The following is a 22,894-nucleotide window of genomic DNA, read 5'->3' as shown; positions in this document are numbered from 1 at the left end:
AGGACAGGAGCCAGGCTCATCTGACCTCCACAAGGAGAGTCTGTCCATGCCCGCTCCTCCCACCCCAGTGTCAGCTTTCCCACAGGGCTGATTCTCACATAAAGCTGTCCATCCAGTTGAGATCCACAGACACCTTCCTCTCTGCTTTGGAATGTTAGAGTTTTTGTTAAGGAATCCAGAATGATCAGGACAGAAATCATTAAGAAAATCTCAAGAGTTTGTCTTCCCACCAATTTTGCCATTTCTGAAGAATTCAGACTCAGACACTTTAGTAGGGTGTGTACAGAAAGTTGAGGGGCGTATAGAAGCAGTGAATCATTCCAATGTGCCCTTACAGGTATGATGATTTCATAAGTCAATTCCAGATTTATATTTCTAATCTCAGTGCTTGAAATATCAAATCCCTAGACCCCTTCTTGGAAGGTAGGCTGTCAAATGAGAGTATTACTTGGTTTACAGTACAGTGAGTTTCTTTTCTTTTCTTTTTCCAATCAATGCATTAAGTACCATGTATGGGGAGAACTGAGAACAATTCTAGGCATGTTCTGAGAACATGTGGCCATACGAACAACAGTGAGATTAAAAACTAACTCTCACACTGGGATGAACCTGCTGAAAGCTCCTGTCCCTATGCTAAATGTCGTCTCTTCTCCCCCAGATGTTGGTGGGCACAGGATCCAGGAGAGCAGGGAGCTCCTGCCCCAGGTGCTAACTCAGCGTCTGGCAGGAAAGAGATACCTTCTCCAGACAACGGAAGCAGATGCCCTCCCTCCACCCTGGTTGCACAATGGTGCACAAAGAATGTTTCCACCCAGTTCTGGGAAAGAGGTGCTGCTTCTCATGGTCCGGTGCACTGATCCACTCCACTTTCCTGGGTTAGGGGCTTTAGGTGTGGTGTAGAGGACACTGGGTTTGGTCAACAGGTGGGCAAGTCGGGATGGGGAGCAGCACACATTTGCCCACGGTACTATGCCTATGTCAATGTCCAGTGTCAACGGTTACGTTTGCATCATAGTAGTCTACAACAGAGATTGTAATTTTTAAAGCCTTAAGCATTCACTCTTCCTTCCTTGAAAGAAAACCTATGCCAATCCCTGGTTAAGAACATGGGCCCTGGAATTAGATGAGACCTGTGTATTCTTATGCAAATTGCTGAGCTTTTATGTGCTTATTTTTGTGTGTGTGTGTGTGTGTGTGTGTGTGTGTGTGTGTGTGTGTGTAAATAGTGCCTGCCTCCAAGTGTTGATGTGAGCCTGAGAGGAGGTTATTTATGGGAAAGTGTTGGCATAGTAGATGGCACATAAATTCTTGATAGAAATGACCTAATATCATTATCATAAGGAAGTATGAACAAGTTTGGTGTATGGGGGTCCACAAGGAGCATTAAGAACAGGAACACAGGTGCAGTATAGGTCTGGGTAGGGAAAGGAGTTGGAAGACAGAAATGACAACATTGCAAGCCTGTGCCACATTTGTGAGGACCTGGCAAGTCAAGCAGAACAGTCCACCTTACTCCCGAAGGCCATGGAGAGCCACAGCAGGCAGGAGAGTGACAGGATCAGATGAGTGGTTTGCTAGTGCTCAGAGCAGGGGCACAGGGAGGGCCACCGCCCACCCCCCAGGAGATGCGCCAGGATACCAACGTGCCTGAAAGGGGACAATGTGTCAGGGAGAGTGAGCCTGTAGCAGGAGCCCAGCAGGCTGTGCTCCCTTTTCCAAAGCCGCACTCCACTGCTCACCCTCCGCCGGGCCTCAGGGGGACCTCAGGGCTGTGCATATAGGGACAGGCTACCATTAACCAGCATAGGTAACCCCGTCACTTCCTCCTTCAATCCCCATTTTATCTTTTTGAGGGGAGGCGTCTTGTCCCTAAATGCAATATGCCATTTAAGTGCAGCCGGGACCTCATAGTCACTCATTTAGCCTATGAGAGGACAGGTTAACATCAGCATTTAATCCAAGCCCAGGCTTGACACACACACCAGACAGCACCAACTAAATGAAATATCCTATTCAATTTTCAGACACAAGTGTTTCTCCTGGTAGACTTAGAAGGCATTCTCTGAAAGCATATCTCCATCCACTCCTGCCAGGGATTGCTCTGGGAACCAGTTCTAGCGGCCCTGACAGAGTCAGATCAGCTGGGAGGGCTCATGAACTGTGATGAGGGCTGCTGAGATGGTAGAGGGAGTTGGACCTGAGGGAACCTCTCCCCCAACACCACCTCGCAGGTCCAGTTCTGATTCAATTTCCCAGCCCCACCACCCTTAAAGGGTAAGTTTGTTCTTGACTCATTTGTTCCTGATTTTCTATCTTTCTTTGGGTGTGGATGATGGCCAGTGTCCTAGTCCATTTTCAGCCTGTTGTCCTAAAAGGGGCTGTTTCTCCCTTGGGAATCCAGCCCTATCCCCTCTGGCCCTTTAGCACCCAGGGGTGCTAACCCAGGGGAAGGTTATGATCCTAGACAGTGGGGACCTCTGGATGGTTAGAGAACTGGCTTCTCAGAGGAAGTCTCCCTGATGACCCTGGATCATGTCCTGTGGTGGAGCCCAGGAGAGCTCTGTTTTTAGAGAGCAGCTGTGGGACAGGCAAGGCCCAATCTTCATAATAAGATTAGAACAAAGGGTGATAGTTCAGGCAACTATGCGAAAGAAACTGAAGCAGGCAGCATGAGTAACTGGGCTGCCAGCTGGTCTCCTCCCCAGCGGGCTGCAGTGGACTTAGCCTCTTCTCTCTCCCAGGAGAGCCTCCCTTCGGTCTGTTTAGTCTGAGCAGCCTCTGACGGCCCTGGAATGCGGAATGCCTTGTTCCTGAAGCAGGGGTTAACCTGCGCTACTCTAATTGTTCCATTGCATGGGGGAGGGGCAGGAGGCGGCCCAGGAGCCTGAGCCCAGGGAAAGTCGCCTAAGAGGATTTGCCTTGTCTTTCTGCCTCCCTGGGTGGAGCTGGCTGATGAGAAGGAGGGATAGGCTATTGTCATCATCGTGGAAAGCTTAAGACTAAGCAGCTCCTAATCCCGCAAGCCAGTGTAGGATGATGCTGTTCTGAGGGAATCCCACAGACCAGGTCTAGTGCCTGGGTCACATGTGGCCACATGCAGGTGTGATAACATAGACAGTGCTCCGGGCAGAGTGGAAAGAACAGCCTCTTAATAGAGTGGTTCAGAAAGTACTGAAACTTACAACACTGTGGTGCTTAGTAACTAGGTTGTTTGTGAACACATAATATACACTAAATTGCAGAGATGTCCTTATATTTCTCAATTTTGGAATCCACACTCCACCTGTTTTTTTGCAAACACTGGGACAGGGCTGCCTCTCTGGACACGGTGCCTGTGTGGCTTGCTGTACAGTCTCGGGACGTGTCTGACAGCTTTGTTCTCCATCAGGACAAGTGTTACCTTCTAGAGTCCAGCGCCACGGAGAGGATAAGCTGACTGCTTCCATTGATTTCCCTCGGGAACTGTGGCTCCAAATCTTCAGATGTCACATGCTGTGACTTTCCAGTGGAGATATTGTGGCCGCCATGTCAACGGCCAAAGGTGCAAAGTGACAAAGGATCTGGATGAATTGGGCATGGTTTTTAGCCTCCAGGATTGATGCACTGATCCTGTGCCAGTGGCTCGGGAAGCCCACGTTTTGAATGTTTGTACAATGACAGAAATAAGTCTGTTCCCTTATAAATTGATTTTGATACATGTTCATACAAAACTTAGTACTGAGTAATACGTTTTGAAAGCATTCCATTCTTGACTCACCTGTACATGCTGATATTTGGTAGGAAGAGAATATTTAAGGCATTGCTAGGTACAGAATTAGGCTTAGAAATGAGGACAAATTAGGAAGGAAGGGATTACCAGATTGATGTGGGGAAACTTGTTGGAGGAGGAAGAGCCATGTAGCTGGTGAATGAAGCATCTGAGGCAAGAGGTGCTGCTGGGGGTGATGTGAAGCGCTTTGGATCAGCTGGGAAGGCGGAGAGGGATGAGCTGAAGACAGGACCAGGCGGGCCCATGCCGGGGATGAGCAGGGCAGATGGGGAAGAGCAGTGACCAAGGCCAGGTTGTTTCTGTCATGTGTCCAAAGTCCTCAGTACGAATGAGGGTTGGAGAGAACCAAGCTGGGTCTCCAGAGGAACCACTGAACTTTCCCAAAGGAGTCCTCAGCAGACTGGTTTCCTTTTCTCTCTGCTGCCTCCCTCAAATGCCCCCTCCCTTCTTATTCCCTTCTCTACTTTTGAGTTTCTGAGCCTCACCACTACAGCGCCCACCTTGCTATACTGTGTGATTTAAAATATTTAATTAGGGGAAAATACACCAACAGTCCTCCAGTGAGATACACAGACACCTGGCTTAAATAACGTAAGGGACTGGGTGAGGTACAATTTTAGGCAGCGATGCCTTACTCTCTACTTTCAGTTTAAACTCCTTTTATCTAAGTAAAGGGGAAATGCCTGATTAATTAGGATGCAACAGGCAATTCCCACAATTTGGGATGATTTGGAGTAATTCCTACCCAAAAAGATCCAAGTCAAAATGTCCTGACTTACAGTACAGATATCCTAGAGAGCAAATAAGCCTTTAAGATTCTTCTCTGAGATTTCTTGGCACTTAGTGACTCCATCCATCTTTCATCCTTGATGATCTCATTTGAAGCCTCAGGTTGGGATTAACGACAGATCATTGATAACTCTGGCCAGGTCTGTGGAACTAATGTTGACAGTGAGGCCTAGGGGCACTGGATAACTTCCTTCTTTTCCCCAGCCCTTCTTTCCTCAGCCACTTGAGAGAAATAGCCTAGATTTTTCCAGGTAGGTATAAAAGAATGCAGGACATGATTAGGAAAACCTGGACTCTATTCCCCACACACTTCTTTCTTTCCATCTCCACTACAGAAACTGGAAAAGTGAAATATTACTTCTCTATTTTAAAATGGAATTTTGTTTTTTGAGGTATAATTTATATTCAGTGAAATTCACATATCTTAGGTGTAGAGTTCAACCTATTTTGACATACTGCTGCCCTCCTATAATTCATACTTAACAAATTATAGAATATTCCCATTACTAAAGAAAATTCCTTTGTTACCTCTTCCCTATGAATCCCCCTACCCCAAGCAAACGTTGTTTTGATTTTTCCACAAAAATCATGTAGTATATACTTTATATTATATTGTATTATGTTATATGCACTTTTGTGTGTATGTCTGGTTCTTTTACTCAACAAAATGTTCTTGAGATTCATCTAGAATGTCTTATCAGCAGTTCAATTTTATGGCTGAGTAGCATGCTATTGCATGAATGTGCCATTGTTTATTTATTCATTCCTACTGACAAATTCCTGGGACGTTCCTGGTTTGGTGTTATCTTGAAAAAAGGACATCATTCAGAATAGTTTCACTGTCCTAAAAGTCTTCTGTGCCCCACCTGTTCATCTCTTCTTTCCCCAACCATTGACAGCCACTGGTCTTTTTAACTGTCTCTATAGTTTTACCTTTTCCAGGCTATATCATCTACTCGGAATCATTTAGCGTGTAGCCTTTTCACATGGCTTCTTTCACTTGGTAATATACATGTAAGGTTCTCAGCCGGGCATGATGGCGCATGCCTCTAGTCCCAGTACATATCTTTTTATGGCTTGATAGCTCATAGCTTCTTAATGCTAAATAATGTTCCATTGTCTGGATGTACCACAGTTCATTTATCTTGATTGCTTCCACGTTTGGGCGGTCAGGAACAAAGCTGCTATAAACATCCATGTGCAGGGCTTTGTGTTGGCATATGTTTTTAACTCATTTGGGTAAGTACCAAGGCAGGCATGTGATTGCTGGATTGTATGGTAAGAGTATGTTTCACTTTTAAGAAACTAAAAGGAGTTGTGAGAGGGACAATCTTGCCTAGTTCCCACTCTTGTGAGAAAGCCTCTGTCTTTCACTATTAAGTACGGTGTTAGTTGCAGACTTTCTGGAGATGTTCCTTTTAATCAAGTTGAGGAAATTCTCCAATATTCCTAGCTTGCTGAGAGTTTTGCTTTGTTTTGTTTTTGTGGTACTAGGGATGAAACCCAGGGGCATTCTACCTCTGAACTACACCCCAGCCTTATTTTTTTTATTTTGAAACAGGACCTCACTGAGTTGCAAAGGGCCTCACTAAGAAGTTGAGGCTGTCCTCAAACCGAGATACTCCTGTCTCAGCCTCCCAAATGATAGGATTACAAGCATGTGCCACCATGCCTGGCTTTGCTGAGAGTTTTTATTGTGAATGGTGTTAGATTTTTTGGCATATGTATTTTCTGTACTGATTGATATAATCATGTGATTTTTCTTCTTTAGACTGTTCATATAATGCACTGCATAAATTGATGTTCAAATGTTGAAACAGACTTACATAATTGGAATAACTTCTAACTGGCCATGATGATCCTTTGTATACACTGTTGGATTCAAATGCCTAATACTTGGAGAGGGATTTTTATAATTATAAGGAATAATAATCTATAGTTTTCTGTTCTTATAATGTCTTTGTCTGGCTTTGTATTAGAATGATGTTGCCTTCGTGTAATGAAATAGAAAGTGGTCCCTGTGCTTTTGTTACCTAGAAACGATTGTAAAGAATTGGTACAACTTCTTCCCTAAATGTCTGGTAGAATTTACCAGTGACCTTATCAGGCAATTTTGCTTTTGGAAAATTTTTCAATGTTGACTCAGTTTCTTCAACAGATTATTGAAACTGTCTACTTCTTGTGTGAGTTTCAGCAGATTGTCTTTTTCAAGGGATTGGTCCATTTATTTAGGTTATCAAATTCATGGACTCTTTTATTCTTTCAATGCCCTGTGATCTATAAGGATGCCTACTCAGTCATTTCTGAGATTAGTACTTTTTGTCCCTTTTTTTAGTTAGCCTGCCTAGAGCTTATCAATTTTATTAATCTTTTCAAAGAGCTAGCTTTTGGGCTCATTTACTTTTCTCCATTTATTTTCTATTTTTAATTTCAGGCTCTAGTATTTTATTTTGCTTTTTCTGCTTGCTTTGGATTTAATTTGGCCTTCTTTTTCTAGTTTTATAAAAGGTGCATTCAGTGTTATAAATTTCCCTATAAGCACTGCTTTCATTACATTTCATAAATTTTGATAAATCATATTTTTATTTTTATTTATTCCAAAGTTTTAAATCCATTCTGAGATTTCTTCTCATTCTCTGACTCATGTGTTACTTAGAAATGTATTGTTTAATTCCTATATATTTTGAGAGTTTTCAGCTGTCTCTGTTATTGATTTCTAACTCTCTTCCAATGTGGTCAGAGTACAGACATCACGTGATTTCTATTCTTTTACATTTGTTTAGGTGTGCTTTATGTCATGGAATCTGGTTTATCTTGGCAAGTGTTCCACATGAGCTTGAGAAGGATGTATATTATATTGTTGTGGGATAAAATATTTTAAGGTGTCAATTCTATCCAGTTGATTTGATGGAGCTATTGAATTTAGCTAAGATCTTGCTGGTTTTCTAATAGAAAATGAATACTATGTATGTATAGCCAACTGTTTCTTCATAAAGGCACCAAAACATGTGTTGGAGAAAGGACAGCCTTTAATAAACGGTGCTTGGAAAACTGGCTATCTATTGTGTTCCACAGCCTTGTGTCACTATGACAAATATCTGAGAAAAACAACTATACAAAGGAAAGATTTACTGTGGCACATGGCTTCAGAACTTTCAGTCTGTGAAAGCTTTCAGAGGTTTGGGCCTGAAGTGAACAGAATACCGTGGCAGAAGGGCACGGCATGGGAAAGCTGCTCAGTTCATGACAGCCAAGAAATCAAGGGGGAAGGCAGGGCCCCTTCTTGGCCATGTCCCTGCTAACTTACTTTGTTCAACCATGCCCACCACCTATAGTTTCCACCACTTCCCAGTAGTCCATTCAGCTATCAATGAGTTGATCCACTGATGAGGTCAGAACCCCATAATCCAGCCACTTCCCCAAGGCTCCCCTCTGAACATTGCACTGGGGACCAATCTTCAACACATGAGCCTTTAGGGACACTCTAGAACCAAACATTCATTATGCAGAAGAATGAAACATTTCTTACCTCTCACCATATATAAAAATAGACTCAATGTAAGGCCAGAAGCTATGAAACTATTAAGAAAATAAAGGCGAAACTATTTAAGACAGTGGCATAGGCAATGATTGTTCGGATAAAACCTCAAAAGTGTAAGCACCAAATGCAGAAATAGACAGTTGGTTAATCAAACCAAAATGCTTTTACACAGCAAAGGAAACAATCAACAGAGTAAAGAGACAATCTATAAAGTGGTACAAAATATTTACAAACTATTCATCTGACACAGGATTAATACCCAAAATATATTCTGAACTAAGTGAAGTCTTATATACTTCTGATTATTTAGCATAACAATTACAAAAACAGTATGTCATTTCCTAAAAAGATTAAAAATACATCTACTATATGATCTATTTATATCACTTCTGGGATATCCAAAGGAAATAAAGTCAGTACCTGTACTTGTATGTTTATCATGACATTATTTACCATAGCTGAAATATTGAATCAACCTAGGTTTTCATCAGTGAATGAATGGATAAAAATGTGGTATTTATACACAATGGAATTTTATTTAGCCATAAAAGACAAAAAGTTCTATTAAGTGAAGTAAACCAGACACAGAAAGATAAGTACTTCATAATCTCACTTATATTATGAGTAAATATTATGAGGCTTTAAAAGATGATCTCAAAGTATAATAGTAATTATTAGAGACTAGGAGAGGTAGGGAGGAAATGAGAATAGAAAAAGATTGGATAACAGGTAAGAAAACATAGATAGAAGTAATAAGTTCTACTATTTTATACCCAAAGTAAGGTGAGGGACCTGTTATATATCTTATAAAAAATGGAACAGAGGAGCTTAAAAATTCCAAACACAAAGAAATCATAAGGAGATGGAAATACTAATTACCCTGATTTTATCAATGTACATTATATACATGTATTAAGTTATCACATTGCTCCTCACTAATATGTACAATTATTATGTGTTAATTAAAAGACAATAAATTACAGTATTTTATTAATATTAATGATATTAGCATTAAATTAATATTTTATCAAATAGAAATATTTTCTTTTTTTTCTTTTGGTGGTACTGGGGTTCCTGGAAGCCCTTCTACCTCTGGGCTACACTCCCAGACCTATTTTATATTTTGAAACAGGGTCTCTTAAGCCAGCATGGCTGGCTTCGAACCTGTGCGATCCTCCTGTCTCCACCTCCCAAGCAAGGGGATTACAAGCGTGTGCCACCACGCCTGGCAAATAGGAACATTTTCTAATAGAGGATGTTGAAGTCTACAACTATAACAGAGAATTCATCATTTCTCCCTGCCATTCTATTGGTTTTTGCTTCACATATTGGATGTTCTATTGCTAGGTACACACCCTTTAAGGGTTGTTGTATCTTGAGATTAACCCCCTTTATTATTAGGTAATACCCCTCTTTATCCCTGATAATCTTCCTTGCTCTAAAGTCTATCCTGTCTGAAATTAATACAGCTATTCCAAATTTCTTTTGAGTAGTGTTAGTGTAGTTTGTCTCATTCCATTCCTTTACTTTGAATTATTTAAAGTGTGATTCTTATAGACAACATATAATTGGGTTTTTTAAAAAAAAATCTATTATGAGCCGGGTGTGGTGGTGCATGCTTGTAATCCCAGCATTCGGGAGACGGAGACCAAAGGATTCGGTTTGCAGACAGCTTCAGCTACTTAGTGAGGCCCTTTGCAACTCATTGAGACGCTGTTTCAAAATAAAGAATAAAAAATAGGACAAAGGGTGTAGCTCAGAGGTTGAATGCTTCTGGGTTCCATCCCCAGACCCACAAAAAAAAAAAAAAATAAATAAATAAATTTAAAAAAAAAAAAAATATATATTGACTATTATATTGACTATATATATATATTGACTATTGTGTCTTCAAATTGGTGTATGTAGATCACTGACATTTAAAGTGATTATTGATATAGTTTGATTGATATATACCTTATTTGTTGCCATTTTATGGTCATTTTCTTCATTCTTTTTTCCTGTTTTTGTCTTCCACCCTTTTTTTTTCAGGTTTTGTTTTGTTTTGTTTTGCAGTACTAGGGATGGAACCCAGGGGCATTCTACCTCTGAGCTACACCCCCAGCCCTATTTTTCATTCTTTATTTTGAAGGAGGGCCTCACTAAGTAGCTGAGGCTGTCTGAGAACTGCGATTCTTCTGTCTCAGCCTCCAAATGCTGGGATTACAAGTGTGCGCCACTGCACCCGGCATTTTTTTTTTCAGGTTTTAATTGAGTATTTTACATTATTTCATTTTTCTCTCCTTTTCTCTCTCTCCCTCTTTTACCGGTTGTGCTAGAGTTTGTAACATTCACTTACAACTAATCTAAATCAACTCCCAAAGACACTGTGGCACTTCGTGGCCACAGCAAGTTTCTTGTAATAAACAGATAATCCTAATTCCTCCCTCTCATCCATTATGTCATTGCTGTCATTCATTTTACTTACATGTAAATTATAAACACGGAAGATATTGTTACTGTTATAATCTTGAACAAGCTTTGTTATATAGATTCAAGGGAAAAGTAAAGCCTTTACTTTGCCTTTATTTCTGCCTTCTTTGATGTTCTGCCTTTTTTTTTTTTTTTAGTAGATCCAAGTTTCTGACCTATGTAATTTTTTTCTCTATGAAGAACCTTTTTTTTTTTTTTTTTTTTTTTTTTTTTTTTTTTAGTGGTACTTGGGTTCCTGGAAACCCTTCTACCTCCGAGCTACACTCCCAGACCTATTTTTTATATACTTTTTTATTTGGAAACAGGGTCTCTTAAGCCAGCACGACTGGCTTCAAACCTGCGCAATCCTCCTGTCTCCGCCTCCCAAGCACAGGGATTACAAGCATGAGTCACCATGCCCAGCTTGTGAAGAATTTTTTAAAAAACATTTCTTAGGGCAGGACTACTGGCAACAAATTTCCTCAATTTTTGTTTGTATGGAGAATTTTTTCTTTCTCCTTCACTTTTGAGCTATAAATTAGAAAGATATGAAATTCTAGGTTGGTATATTTTTCTCTCAACACTAAATATCTTATGTCACTCTTTTCTTGCTTGCATGGTTTCTGTGAATAAGACCGACGTGATCCTTACCTTTACTTTTTCATAGATAATATGTTTTTTTCTTCTGGTTTCTTTCAAGACTTTTTTCTTTATGTTTGATTTTATGCCATTTGAAAATATGCCTAGGGTGTGTGTGTGTGTGTGTGTGTGTGTGTGTGTGTGTGTGTGTAATTCTTCTTGGTATTCTCTGAGCTTCCTTGATCTGTAATTTGATGTCTGAAATAATTTTAGAAAATTCTTAGGCTTTACTGCCTCCGATTACTGCTTTCTATTCCTCCATTTCTTTTTTTCATTACACATATTATAACTTTTGTTGTATAGTCTTGCAACCACAGTTCTTGTGTATTCTGGAGGTGGGGTTCCTAAAATCTTTTTATTTTTTATTTTATTTTTTAGTTTTGTGTGTCTCTATTATTATATGCTCAAGCTTGGATTCTTCCCTCAGCCGTGTCCAGTCTACTAACGAGCCCATCAACCACACTCTCCATTTATATTACAGAGTTCTCTAGCATTTCTCTCCTTCCTTCCTTCCACTTGGGCTTGAACCCAGGGGTGCTCTATCCCTGAGCTATATCTACAGCCTTTTACAAAAATTTTTGCTTTTAAACAGGGTCTTACTAAGTTGCTGAGCGTCCCATTAAGTTCCTTAGACTGGTCTTAAACCTGTGATCTTCCAGCCTCAGCCTTTCAAGTACTGAGATAACAGGTATGTACCACCACATCAGGCATCTTTTATATTCTTTCATATTTCCCTTACTCCCAAGTAGACTAGGCTCTGATAAAATATCAGTAGCTTCAGCTGTGGTTAAGAAATAGTTTATACAGAGCCAGATGTGGAGCTGCATGCTTGTAATCCCAGCATTTGGGAGGCTGAGACAGGAGGCTCATGGTTCGCAGCCAGCCTCAGCTACTTAGTGAGGCCCTTTGCAACTCAGTGAAACCTTGTTTTAAAATAAAAAATAGGGCTGGAGGTGTATCTTGGAGGTAGGATGCCCCTGCATTCCATCCCTAGTACTGCAAGAAGAAGAAGAAGAAGAAGAAGAAGAAGAAGAAGAAGAAGAAGGAGGAGGAGGAGGAGGAGGAGGAGGAGGAGGAGGAGGAGGAGGAGGAGGAGGAGGAGGAGGAGGAGGAGGAGGAGGGGGGAGGAGGAGGAAAAGAAAAGAAAAGAAAGAGTTTATACAGAAGGCAGACTGTGAAGAACGGAGTGCTCTGGCTATTTTAAAGTGGTTCGTTTTTCACTCCCCCTGCTGGAAGCATGAGGGGATTTTTCTCTGTTAGGACACGGCAGAGCCCCTAGAGGTAAAAACAGAAGTATGGGGTTCTCCTAAGACTTGGATACTCTGATATTTTAACTAATCAGACTTGGCCACACTGAACCACCAGTAATTTGTTACGTACAGGTCAGCTTTTCCTGCAAGATACTGTTCCCATGGAAATTTCTCCTGGTGGTTACTGCTCTGGCAGGTTGGGGGTCTCTATACTTGCCTCTCTTCCTTCAATCTGGGGACAGTGGTTTGACTTATAACCTCGAATCTCTGACAGGTGAATAGAGTTGTATCTTGTCATTTGTTCATTTTTAAATAGGTTCCCGTGGGTGTCCATTTTTAAATAGGCATGGGTCTTGCTGCTGAATCAGTCACTAGGCAGGAGCTTTGGAGCTGTGGGTGACTTTTTCCCTGACTATCATCACTCCAAGCTACCACTGGCTCGTCCTTTTCTTTCTTTGGCTTATAATCTGCCTCCACATCTGCTTGTGCTCACATATGCTTGGAGCTGCTGTGTGTGGGCTGGTGCCTTCTTTGAGCTATGTTGTGGTCTGCTGGCAAGCTTGCACCCTGCGCTGTGTTGCTTTTGGTTATGTTTGCTGAGTTCTACTGAGCCTGTTATAGATTTAATAACCTAAGTCATAAATTTTAATAATTAACATTAGAGACAGGAGTGCAGGATTGGGGCTCTCCTAAAAGTTGCCTTGGGTCCTGTGGCTCAACCCAGACGTCTATGTGTCTCATATTGAATTCCGGTATGAACTGATATTAAACTCAAGGGAATGCCTCTTACCTTATGGGTTGTATGTCTCCAGCAAGTGCTGGCCCTCACTTTATGGAATACACAAGAAAAGTTGATAATATATGGAGGTGGTAGCAGAGGAAGACCAGTCACTATGTGGTGTGCTGAGGCCATACATCCACAATCAGATGAGTTACTAGGACCCTACAAAATACCTTGGCTACTGCTGCTTCCTCTACCTCTATCTCCAGGAAAGATCTTCATCTTCTGAGCTATAGGAGAAATCACATGTAATACCAGTGTGTGCAACCAAGGACCCAGCTGTTAGCTCAGCTGTTTTCATGGAAGACATCTCATCCTGATGATACTGATTTGAGACTCAATGGAGAAATACGTTCATAAATATGAGTGGGAGAATTCCTCTCTCACCAAAGTGTATCCAGAAGGAAGAAAGCATAGAAGGGAGAGAGGGTGGAGGGTGGGACAGGAGGAGAGGGGAAGAAAAAAAGAAGAAAGAAAGAAAAAATAAAAACGAAATCTATAATTTAATGCAATGGAAAATCTAAATTATACTTTAATTATTAAAATATTCTTATGAAGTTATACATCAAAAAGATAAAATATGTGTAGAATGGCTTTGGCCACATAGGTTCTGAATTTATATTCATATCTGATGAAATATACTAATTGACAGATCTTCATGGCCTCAGTCCATTCTGGAGCTCAGATTGTACTTATATCTTGGACTCCCATTAAATTTAAAGAAGGTACCCTGGAATCTTGAGGAAATCTCCAAATACAAAATAGAGAACACAGAGCTCTGCCTCATCTTAGTTAGAATTATTGACTTGCCTAAATTCCCCACAATCATACTATCCCTTAAAATACCCCTAGTGAAAATGCACATTTTAAGCCAACGGGTAATAAAGTAAAGTAAAATGTAATTAAGTCCTTGGCACTTACTAATTGGCTTGACAAAATTGGACTCCATGTATCCTCCCCCAGCCTAAAGAGTTAATATGCCCCAATGTAAATTAAAAGAGGATTTGCAGGGAGTGGATTCCATTTTACAGTGTCTCCTTAGAGAGGGGTGATTATGCCCACTGTTTCTTCATTCAACAACCCAGTGCAGTCTATTTTTAAACGTGGAAAGAATAAATGGTGCCTAGCTGTGGATTGCCACAACTGTATTTTCATGATCACATCTACTAAGGCCTCATACACAATATAATTGAAATTGCTGACTTATGCAATCAATACCTGGCAAATACCCTCCTGTTTATAAGTTTGGCTGATAATATTCTGTTCCGCACCCCTCATGTACATCATGCTTTGCAGGCAAGACCTTGAAGACATCTGATTTTTCCCAGAACACAGACATGATTTACACGGACCAGTCCTCCTTCAAAGAGATTCACTTTATTTACACATTCAGAGTATTTAATACTCACAAAGAAGCTCCTAGAAGAAGGTGTGTCATTGTCCCATACATAGTATAAGGTCCTACCACCTCAGCTAAATTCCTGAAATTGTTTGGTAGATTGAAGGCTCCTCTATCCTTGATATTGTCAAGAAACAGCTATTGGCCCTTCTAGCACCCACAATAGTAGAAACGGCCCAACATCTTTCAGGCCTTTTGGGCTTCAGAAATTTATATTGTTACTTGTAAACTGGAAAAAGGCTCTAAAGTCTGTCCAAGATGCAACGCAATGGAAGTTCCCATTCGTATCCTGCATAGACTCTTTTGCTGTCGGCTTTCCCAACCTCCCCTGTGTTCCTCCATCCCTGTTGGCCACTTTCCCTTCAAGATCATCCTGTCATCAAAGGAACCCATCACATCTGCACAAATTAACCCTCAGAGGTGTCCAGGATGGAGGTAGACCTGGACAAAAAAACAGTTCTGGACCACACCTTATATTAGAAAAGCATTTTATTGAACACACTCTGGAGGTAGTAGAACCGGGTCAAAATTGGGGCAGGCAATGGGGTGGGATTTTTGTTTTGCTGGCTTAGATCCTGGAAAAAATTGTATTCTTGTGTCTCAAGGGCCATGTTTTCGAGACCTAAAGACTGATTTGAAGCAGAATATGAAATTGTGACATAAGAGACAAGACATTGGATATTGGGCCCTCACAGAACCTGCACACGGTCCTGTAGAAGGTTGATTCTAGACTACTCTCCAGAAAAGGGGAAAACTTGGCCTAGGCAGCTTCCTAGAAGAGGCAGCTCCACAGCCAGGGCTGCCCTTGGAGGCAGTGATGTGCAGTGGGCTCTTTTTAGCTCTTGAAGCTTCTCCGGGAGGAAGAGGTGGTGGAGACAAATTTAACACTGGAACCGCTGCCCCCACCGCTGCCAAAGCCCACTCCCATCCCTCGGCCACTGCTTGCACTGAAGCCAGAGCCCCCCACACTGAGCCCACCGCCCAGACCGACGCCCCCGCTGCTGCTGGAGTAGTAGCTTCCGCCGCCGCCTCCACCGAGACCACTGCCCAGGCCTCCACCGAGGCCACCGCCGAAGCCACTGCCGCCGAAGCCACTGCCTCCACCATAGCCAGAGGACACGCTGTTCGTGACGACAGCTGCAGGGGGGAAAATAAGTGGTGAGACTAGTATGTTATGTGGATTCTACACAGGCAACTTGTTTGATCCTGTTCCTTGCCGAGCAGTACACCCAGTCCCCCTTACAGAGTTGCAAGAGAAGAACTGTCAATTAGCCAAAGTCCCTGACAGCAAACTGGTAGGCCCTTTGGGCAATGGTTGGTGCCAGGTATATATGGTAAGAAGGTGCAAAGCAGGGGAACAAGGTTCAACCTGTACATGACACATGACCGACCCTTTAAAAGATAAGACACAGCCACCTTGCTCATGTCCCAACCTGTGTTCTGTCCCCTCCACCACTTGCTTCTGTGTTAAATAACTATAAATTGGGATAGGGAATGTCTGCTATCGACAAACAGCAAAATTCTGAGCTGGCACCAAATGTCCCATATTATCATGGTGGATGTCAGTTCAAAGTTACTTACAGATGTTGACTGGCCCAACTCCTTCTCCACTCAGCCTGAAAAAGAAAATATTGAAATGAGAATTAAAAACTCCCCCAAAGATAGCATTATTAGTCTATGTGGATAACTCCCAGGGCTGTGATGATAGCTCATTCTTAACCAGGAGTGTGCATGCCTGAGAGACTAAGTTAGAGGAAGAGGGAGCCCTCCAGAGGGACTTTCCCGAGGAGGACTTGACCAACACACAGGTTGCCAGAGGAAGATTATAATTCACATTGTCCTCCACCCATTTCAAGGAAAGCATGAGTAAGAGGTTGTGGTAAATATGAATATGTATAAAGCAGTTTTTGCCTATTGGAACTTATGTTATCTGAGAGAACTTAGCTCAGACAGAAGATACTCAGACAGAAAGTAGGTGATGGGCAATGTCAGAAGAGTGAAGAAAACAGAGTCGTTTAAGAATCCAAAGCCAACTGGGATCATCATGAAAAGCTTCCTGGAGAAAGAACTACTTGAAGAACGAGGTGGACAGGGGTGGAGATGGGCGTGGCATGGGCACTGGGGTCTGGAAAAGAACATGAGCAAAAGCAGAAAGGGAACAGAACTCAGGACCCCTCTGCTGAGTTGTCCTGTTTAGTTTGGTGGGAGGCAACACCAGGAATGGTGAGAATAAGAGAGCAAAGTGGGTTGAAGCCTGCAGTACACCCATGTGTCAGGTTGAAATTGGATGGATGATGTGTAATCATCACGCACAAGACAGTGGTCACTTGAGTGTGTGCTTTACACCCTTGTGGTGGAGAAGCTCCACTCTATCAAGTGAGAGGCCCCCGTGGGCCCACGACGTCAGCCCACCTGCACTCCTCGCCCTCCAGCAGCTTGCGGTAGGTGGCGATCTCCACATCCAGGGCCAGCTTGGTGTTCATGAGCTCCTGGTACTCCCTCAGCAGCCGGGCCATGTCCTGCTTGGCCTTCTGTAGGGCCTCCTCCAGCTCTGTCAGCTTGTTCCTAGCATCCTTGAGGGCCAGCTCCCCGCGCTGCTCGGCTTCGAGAATGGCGTTCTGCAGGTTGGTGCACTACGTAGGGAAAGCAGAAGGGCGTGACCTAAGGGCCTCTTTTTGAGATTCTACAACAAGCAAATCAAATTATCTGGGGCTCCAGAGAGAAGCCAGTGCATATGTCCTGGTCCCCACGAGTGGTGGAACACTGCAACGCTGCCCCTTGTTCCAGCTCTGTGTATGTGTTCATGTATGCATGTCGGCTTAGCAAGAATAAAGCAAAATAGGTCTCTCATTCAAAGCTCAGGCACCCTTCTTTGCCCTCTTTCAACCTCACCCTACCTGTTTCTTGACATTTTCAATCTCAGCCCTCAGCCTCTGGATCAGTCGGTTCATCTCAGCGATTTCATGCTTGGTGTTGCGGAGGTCATCACCATGACGGCCAGCTGTCTGCTGCAGTTCCTCATACTGATGCCACCAGAAAGAGGAAAGAGTCCATTTACATGAGGGTATAAAGTACTTACCCCAAGTTCTCAGGCAGGAGCTACCCATAGGTGGAAAGTGGGGTATTATCTATGGTCTGGGGCTAATTTGGGCCTTTTCGAGGTGTAGCTGATCTTAGATATTTTCTCCTCTAGTGTCTTAGCGCTCCTAGAGACACTGCTGTGTATTCCTTTTCAGGTTCTGGGATTTGTATGGAAAGTGTGTACATGGCTATTCCCATAACTCATAGCAAATAGCTTCAGCATGCCCCAGGGGCTGCGTCTTTAGCATTGTCAGGAATACTGGGCATTGGTCCGTTCTCTCACTCAGGAGACATTAGCCACAGCACCCACCTTGGTCTGGTACCAGCTCTCAGCTTCAGTTCGGCTGCGGTTGGCGATGTCCTCATACTGGGCCTTGACCTCAGCGATGATGCTGTCAAGGTCCAGGCTGCGGTTGTTGTCCATGGACAGGACCACAGATGTGTCCGAGACATGTGTCTGCATCTGGGACAGCTCCTGCAGGAAGATTTGAAGTCATCATTTGATTCTCTGTTATTTAATGTCAGTTCCATTCAAATCTTCCATTCATTGTGGGATGTCAACTTGAGAAAAGAAAACCCACCTACATGAAAAAGTTAGCTAAATTTCTCACCGCATCAAAGAACATCTTCATGAAGTTGATCTCGTCCATCAGTGCATCGACCTTGGCCTCCAGCTCCACCTTGTTCATGTAGGCAGCATCCACATCCTGGGGAAAGTGGTTGCTGGCACTGTACCATGTCCACCTGGCTTCCATGACTCCACCCCCAGGGAAACATAGCCCCCAGCTGGCTGCAGGTTCCCTTTACCACACCCACCTTCTTCAACATCACAAACTCGTTTTCAGCGGTGGTACGCTTATTGATTTCATCCTCGTACCTGGTGGTGAGAGGGACAGAAAGCATTCATCAGGTGAGGGGCCTTTCTTGCACAAAGTCCATGTGAATTCCACAAGGGGCTTCTTGGATCTCAAGAGACAGAGAGGAAGTGAACACTGATAGTGTGAGCCCAGGACAAGATCCTTACCCACTAGAATGCTGCCTTTTCTGAAGCTGCCTACAAGGTACTCCTTCTGTTATTACTAGAATTCAGTTGCTTCAGGAATTTTTCTGTAGAAAAGCTGTGCTGTTTCTCCCCGATTCTATATGTAGTCATTTTTTTTCTACTGCTTTGTCAGCTTTCAGATCCATTTACAAAAAGAAACAAAACCCCAAACTAGCAGCCCAGTTGCTGGTTCATGTGACTAAGGAGATTATGTGATCCACCAAGATGGGTTATGTCATCAGTTGCTGCTGTGAGAAGAAGCACTCAGAGCCTATGTTGTGTAGCTCAATACCCTGGGGAGGAAGTCTCCAGAAAGCAAGGGGGTTTTATGGTGGCGCACTTCACCAAGGTGGTGCCAAGGCTGTGGCACTCGTGGTCCTGGCTGTTGGCTAAGTGCCTTGCAGAAGGGCTGAGCCTGGAGCTGGAACTTTCTAGACAAAAGACCAGGATTTTTTTTTTCTTTTAGTACTATAGATACCTGTAGAAGGTATATGCATCTAGCTTGTGGTGAAGGCATCAGTAGAAGTCTGGTTATGAAACTTATCAGGTACAAAAATACGTCAATGCCCCTGTCTCCACCCACCCTGCAACTCACTTGTTCTTGAAGTCCTCCACCAGGTCCTGCATGTTCCTCAGCTCTGAGTCCAGGCGGCCTCTCTCCCCGAGGATGGAGTCCAGCTGCCTCCTGAGGTTGTTGATGTACTGCTCGAACAGAGGCTCCAGGTTCTGCCTCACGGTCTTGGTGCCCTGCTCCTGCAGCAGGGTCCACTTGGTGTCCAGGACCTTGTTCTGCTGTTCCAGGAAGCGCACCTGGAGGGGAGCAGAGTGTGGAGAAATAGACATTTCTATTTAATCTTTTTATGGCTATTCACTATTGTGCCTCCCTTTGCATTGTGTCCCCCAAACCCTTCCCATGTGCAGTGCCTCCTGGGACATGGGGGCAGGTAGGGTCCAGAGTGAGGCACCAAATCTCATTCTTTAGGGAAAATGAAACCCTTATGCAGGACACAGCTAGAGTCAGGAGCAGCTGGCTGGAGCAGGAGTGTGGTGCCAGACCAGCATATGCGCCTTTCTGTGTAGTCAGCCTGTTACATGAGTCCCAGAGCCAATCTCTCTGTTCCATAGTAATCAAGGGGCCCTTATAGGGTCACCTCTGAACGGGAAGAAATAAGACAGAGCTTTCCAAGCTTCCAGACTAATCAATAAAGTAGACCCACAAATCCAGAACCCAGAAACCAGTGGAAACAACTGCAGACAACAAAGGTATTTGCACCAAGCCTGAAAAACATCATCCCTCTTCCCTCTTTCTTTGGCTTTTCTTCTAGACTAGAAGTGGTTTTTTCCAAAAGATGGCGGCTCACCTTGTCGATGAAGGAGGCAAATTTGTTGTTAAGGGTCTTGATCTGCTCACGCTCCTCCGTCCTCACCCGCTGGATGGCGGGGTCGATTTGCAGGTTCAGAGGAGTAAGGAGACTCTGGTTGATGGTCACCTCCTGGATGCCTCCGGGGGGACACACCGGGAAGCCAGCGCCCCCGTAGCCGCCACCAAAGCCAGCTCCGCCACCGAGCCCATAGCCACCACCAGCTCCACCGCCAAAACCAAATCCACTGCCGGCTCCACCTCCGAAGCCAAAGCCGCTACCAGCGCCACCACCAAATCGGTTCCTGAAGCTGCCACCGCCAACGCCGATGGAGATTTTCCTGGAGCTCCCCAGATTGTAGAGGCTCCGGCTGCCATAGCCACCTGCTCCACAAGCACCCCCAAGGCTGATCCTGCCACCACCGCCACCCCCGGACCGGGACATGGAGGTGAAACTGGTGCGAGAAACAGATGGAGTGATGGCAGAGGTGGCGCTGAAGGAGCGGCTGCCCCCACTCCGGAAGGACACGCTGGACTGGCGAGACATGATGGCTTGTTCCTGGTGGAGCAAGAGTACTGGGCAGTAGTAGATTGGAGGTGCTGGAGAAAACAGAGCTCAGCAGGACACGGTGGGTGGCTCTGTTACCTGGGAACTGCAATGCCCCTTTTTATCCCCTCAGAGCTGGGCTGGGCGGGAGAGCTGTCGAGCTGTGAATGATTAAGTGGGCTGGGCATGCCTGGGGGCAGCTGTGAGCTCAGCCGGCACACCTGCACAGTGGTGCGGGGTGCAAACGCTGGCTTCCTGGCAGTCTCTGCTCAGTTAGAAATAACCTTGCCTCGCAGCACTGATCTCTTGGCAGCAGTTCTGCAGTGCTGCAGTTAGTCTCTTCACGATGGGCCTGGGGACTGAGAGCAGCTGCCTGAAGTAAGAGGGCAGTGGGCCTTGGCCTCTGTCCTAGGGGCCCTTACAGGACCAGGGGGATGGCCCGCTATCCCAGCATGGTCCATGCTGCCCTGCCAGCTTAGGGGAAACTGCCCATCCATGGAGGCCAAAGAGAGTCCCCACCTGGCAATGATCTGCTCTTCTTACACTTTGCTAGGCAGGACATTGCTACGGGACTTCCACTCACAGAAAGGCAATCCATAGCCTTGAATCTTGGGTACATGCCAGAGGTTGAAGCAAAGTGATCCTTTCCCTGCATGACTTCTTTCTTGGGGGAGGCACAGTTATCCTAGAGCCCATAGGCAAATGCACCTGCAAGGTTCAGGCCAGAAAGGTTCCCCCAAGCCCCAAGCTCCAGGAGCAGAGAACACAGAACCTGTAGCCTGGCTACGCAGCACTGTGCCCTCCTCATGGCCAGCTGTGCCCCCCCAGCTCCTCCTAAGCCTACACTTTGTGTGCCTTTTAACCTTTTTCTTGCTCTTTGGCCTGGACAAGACCCTGAGGGGACTTAGCAAACCCAGGTATCCTATACAATTCCTCACAAAAACTCTCGAAACTCCACTGGCAGTCACATATCTCTTTGGGGGGAGCTACTCTGCCGGCTCCCCCAGTCCCCCAGGTGTGTTCCAGCAAGCTCTCAGTTATTCCACCGGGGAAGAAATGAGTCATGGAATCTGTTGATACAGGCTGAAGGCTGCCACAAACACATACCTGCGGGAGCTTCTAATCTCATCAGGAACATGTCGAGAATCTGCCGGCCTGTTATAACGGCGATCCGCCCTGTTCCAGGCAGCGGGAAATGCTGCGCTTTCTCCAAGCTCCAGCCCAAGGCCTCCTTCAGGGCCAAGGGATAGGAAAATGGAATTCTAAGTCATGGATTGTCCTGCCAGAGAGACTAAACAGGGCAAGTGTGGGGGAACAGGCAGCTGGCATAACAATCTGCCAGTTGACGTAGGGAGAGCTCCCAGAAGAGCCTCTGCAAAGCCATCTGGGTCAGTTTTGGCACCAGGCAGAAAGGGATTTTGGTCAGATTTTAGCAAGTGTCTGTCCTAAGCCACTCCCTTTTTGACTGCAGACTTAAATTGGAGGTGGGGGGTCATCTTTCTTTCACCCCTCAAGCAGAAATAGGACCCTTAGGTGGGGAGTGCTTGAAGTATTAAGAGCTTGAGCCCCGTCTGGCTACAGGGAGAGGTGGGGGTGCAATGGGAATTGGTTCAAAGCCACAGGACTAAAGGGCCATGTTCTAAAGCTGTATTAACCAGGACCCAGCCCAGGCTCAGAGGCCTCTGGACAGGGCCTACGATTGGCTACGAAGAAACCAAGCTGTGGGAAAACAACTCCCTGGTGCTGGGATCAGCAGAGGAGGTGATTGCTCACCACAGGACCCTGGTGAGAAGGCAGCTGACCGGCCATCCCCGCAGCCAGTCCCGGCCTCGGGGGTCTCAGCAAGTTTCGGGTGGCCTTCCTGCCTGGAGAGCTTCTGAGCACCTCAGAGGTGAATTTATGGAGGTCATCAATTTCACACTTTATCTCTTTTCAAAGAACAGGTGTGAGCACCCCAAGACAGGCCTGGTTGAACAGGTCCAAGCTTGAAGCAAGCCAGGGCTCCTGCAGCAGTCCTCCTTCTGCAGTAGATCACAATCAGGCTATGTACACACACACACACATACACACACCCTAGGTACCGTTCCCACTGCCCTTGGGGGAAGCCCCAACCCTCCTGAGACACTGGGACATTCTCGTCTCCCCACTCCCCCTTTTCCCAGCTGCATTGTAAAGAAGGACTTGGTAGGACAGGAATACATTGGGTCAAGCCTGAGAAGGGGTGCAGTGTACCAAGCTCAGCCCC

At 44.6% G+C, this 22,894-nt stretch overlaps 1 protein-coding gene across 1 annotated transcript; it reads right to left on the bottom strand.

Moving 5' to 3' along the window:
- Positions 1-15,454: 15,454 nt before the first annotated feature.
- KRT5 (keratin 5) lies at positions 15,455-20,649 on the bottom strand (the record flags this gene model as incomplete). Its single annotated transcript, XM_080705855.1, has 9 exons — positions 15,455-15,756; positions 16,201-16,235; positions 17,032-17,252; positions 17,517-17,642; positions 18,011-18,175; positions 18,312-18,407; positions 18,517-18,577; positions 19,338-19,552; positions 20,104-20,649. The coding sequence occupies 9 exons, from the start codon at positions 20,647-20,649 to the stop codon at positions 15,455-15,457; spliced, it is 1,767 nt and encodes a 588-aa protein (XP_080561981.1).
- Between the last annotated feature and the right edge of the window lie 2,245 nt (positions 20,650-22,894).

Source organism: Muscardinus avellanarius, assembly GCF_963383645.1.
Source record: "Muscardinus avellanarius genome assembly, chromosome: 11".
NCBI lineage: Eukaryota > Metazoa > Chordata > Mammalia > Rodentia > Gliridae > Muscardinus > Muscardinus avellanarius.
This window is presented reverse-complemented; position numbering and strand designations above follow the sequence as displayed.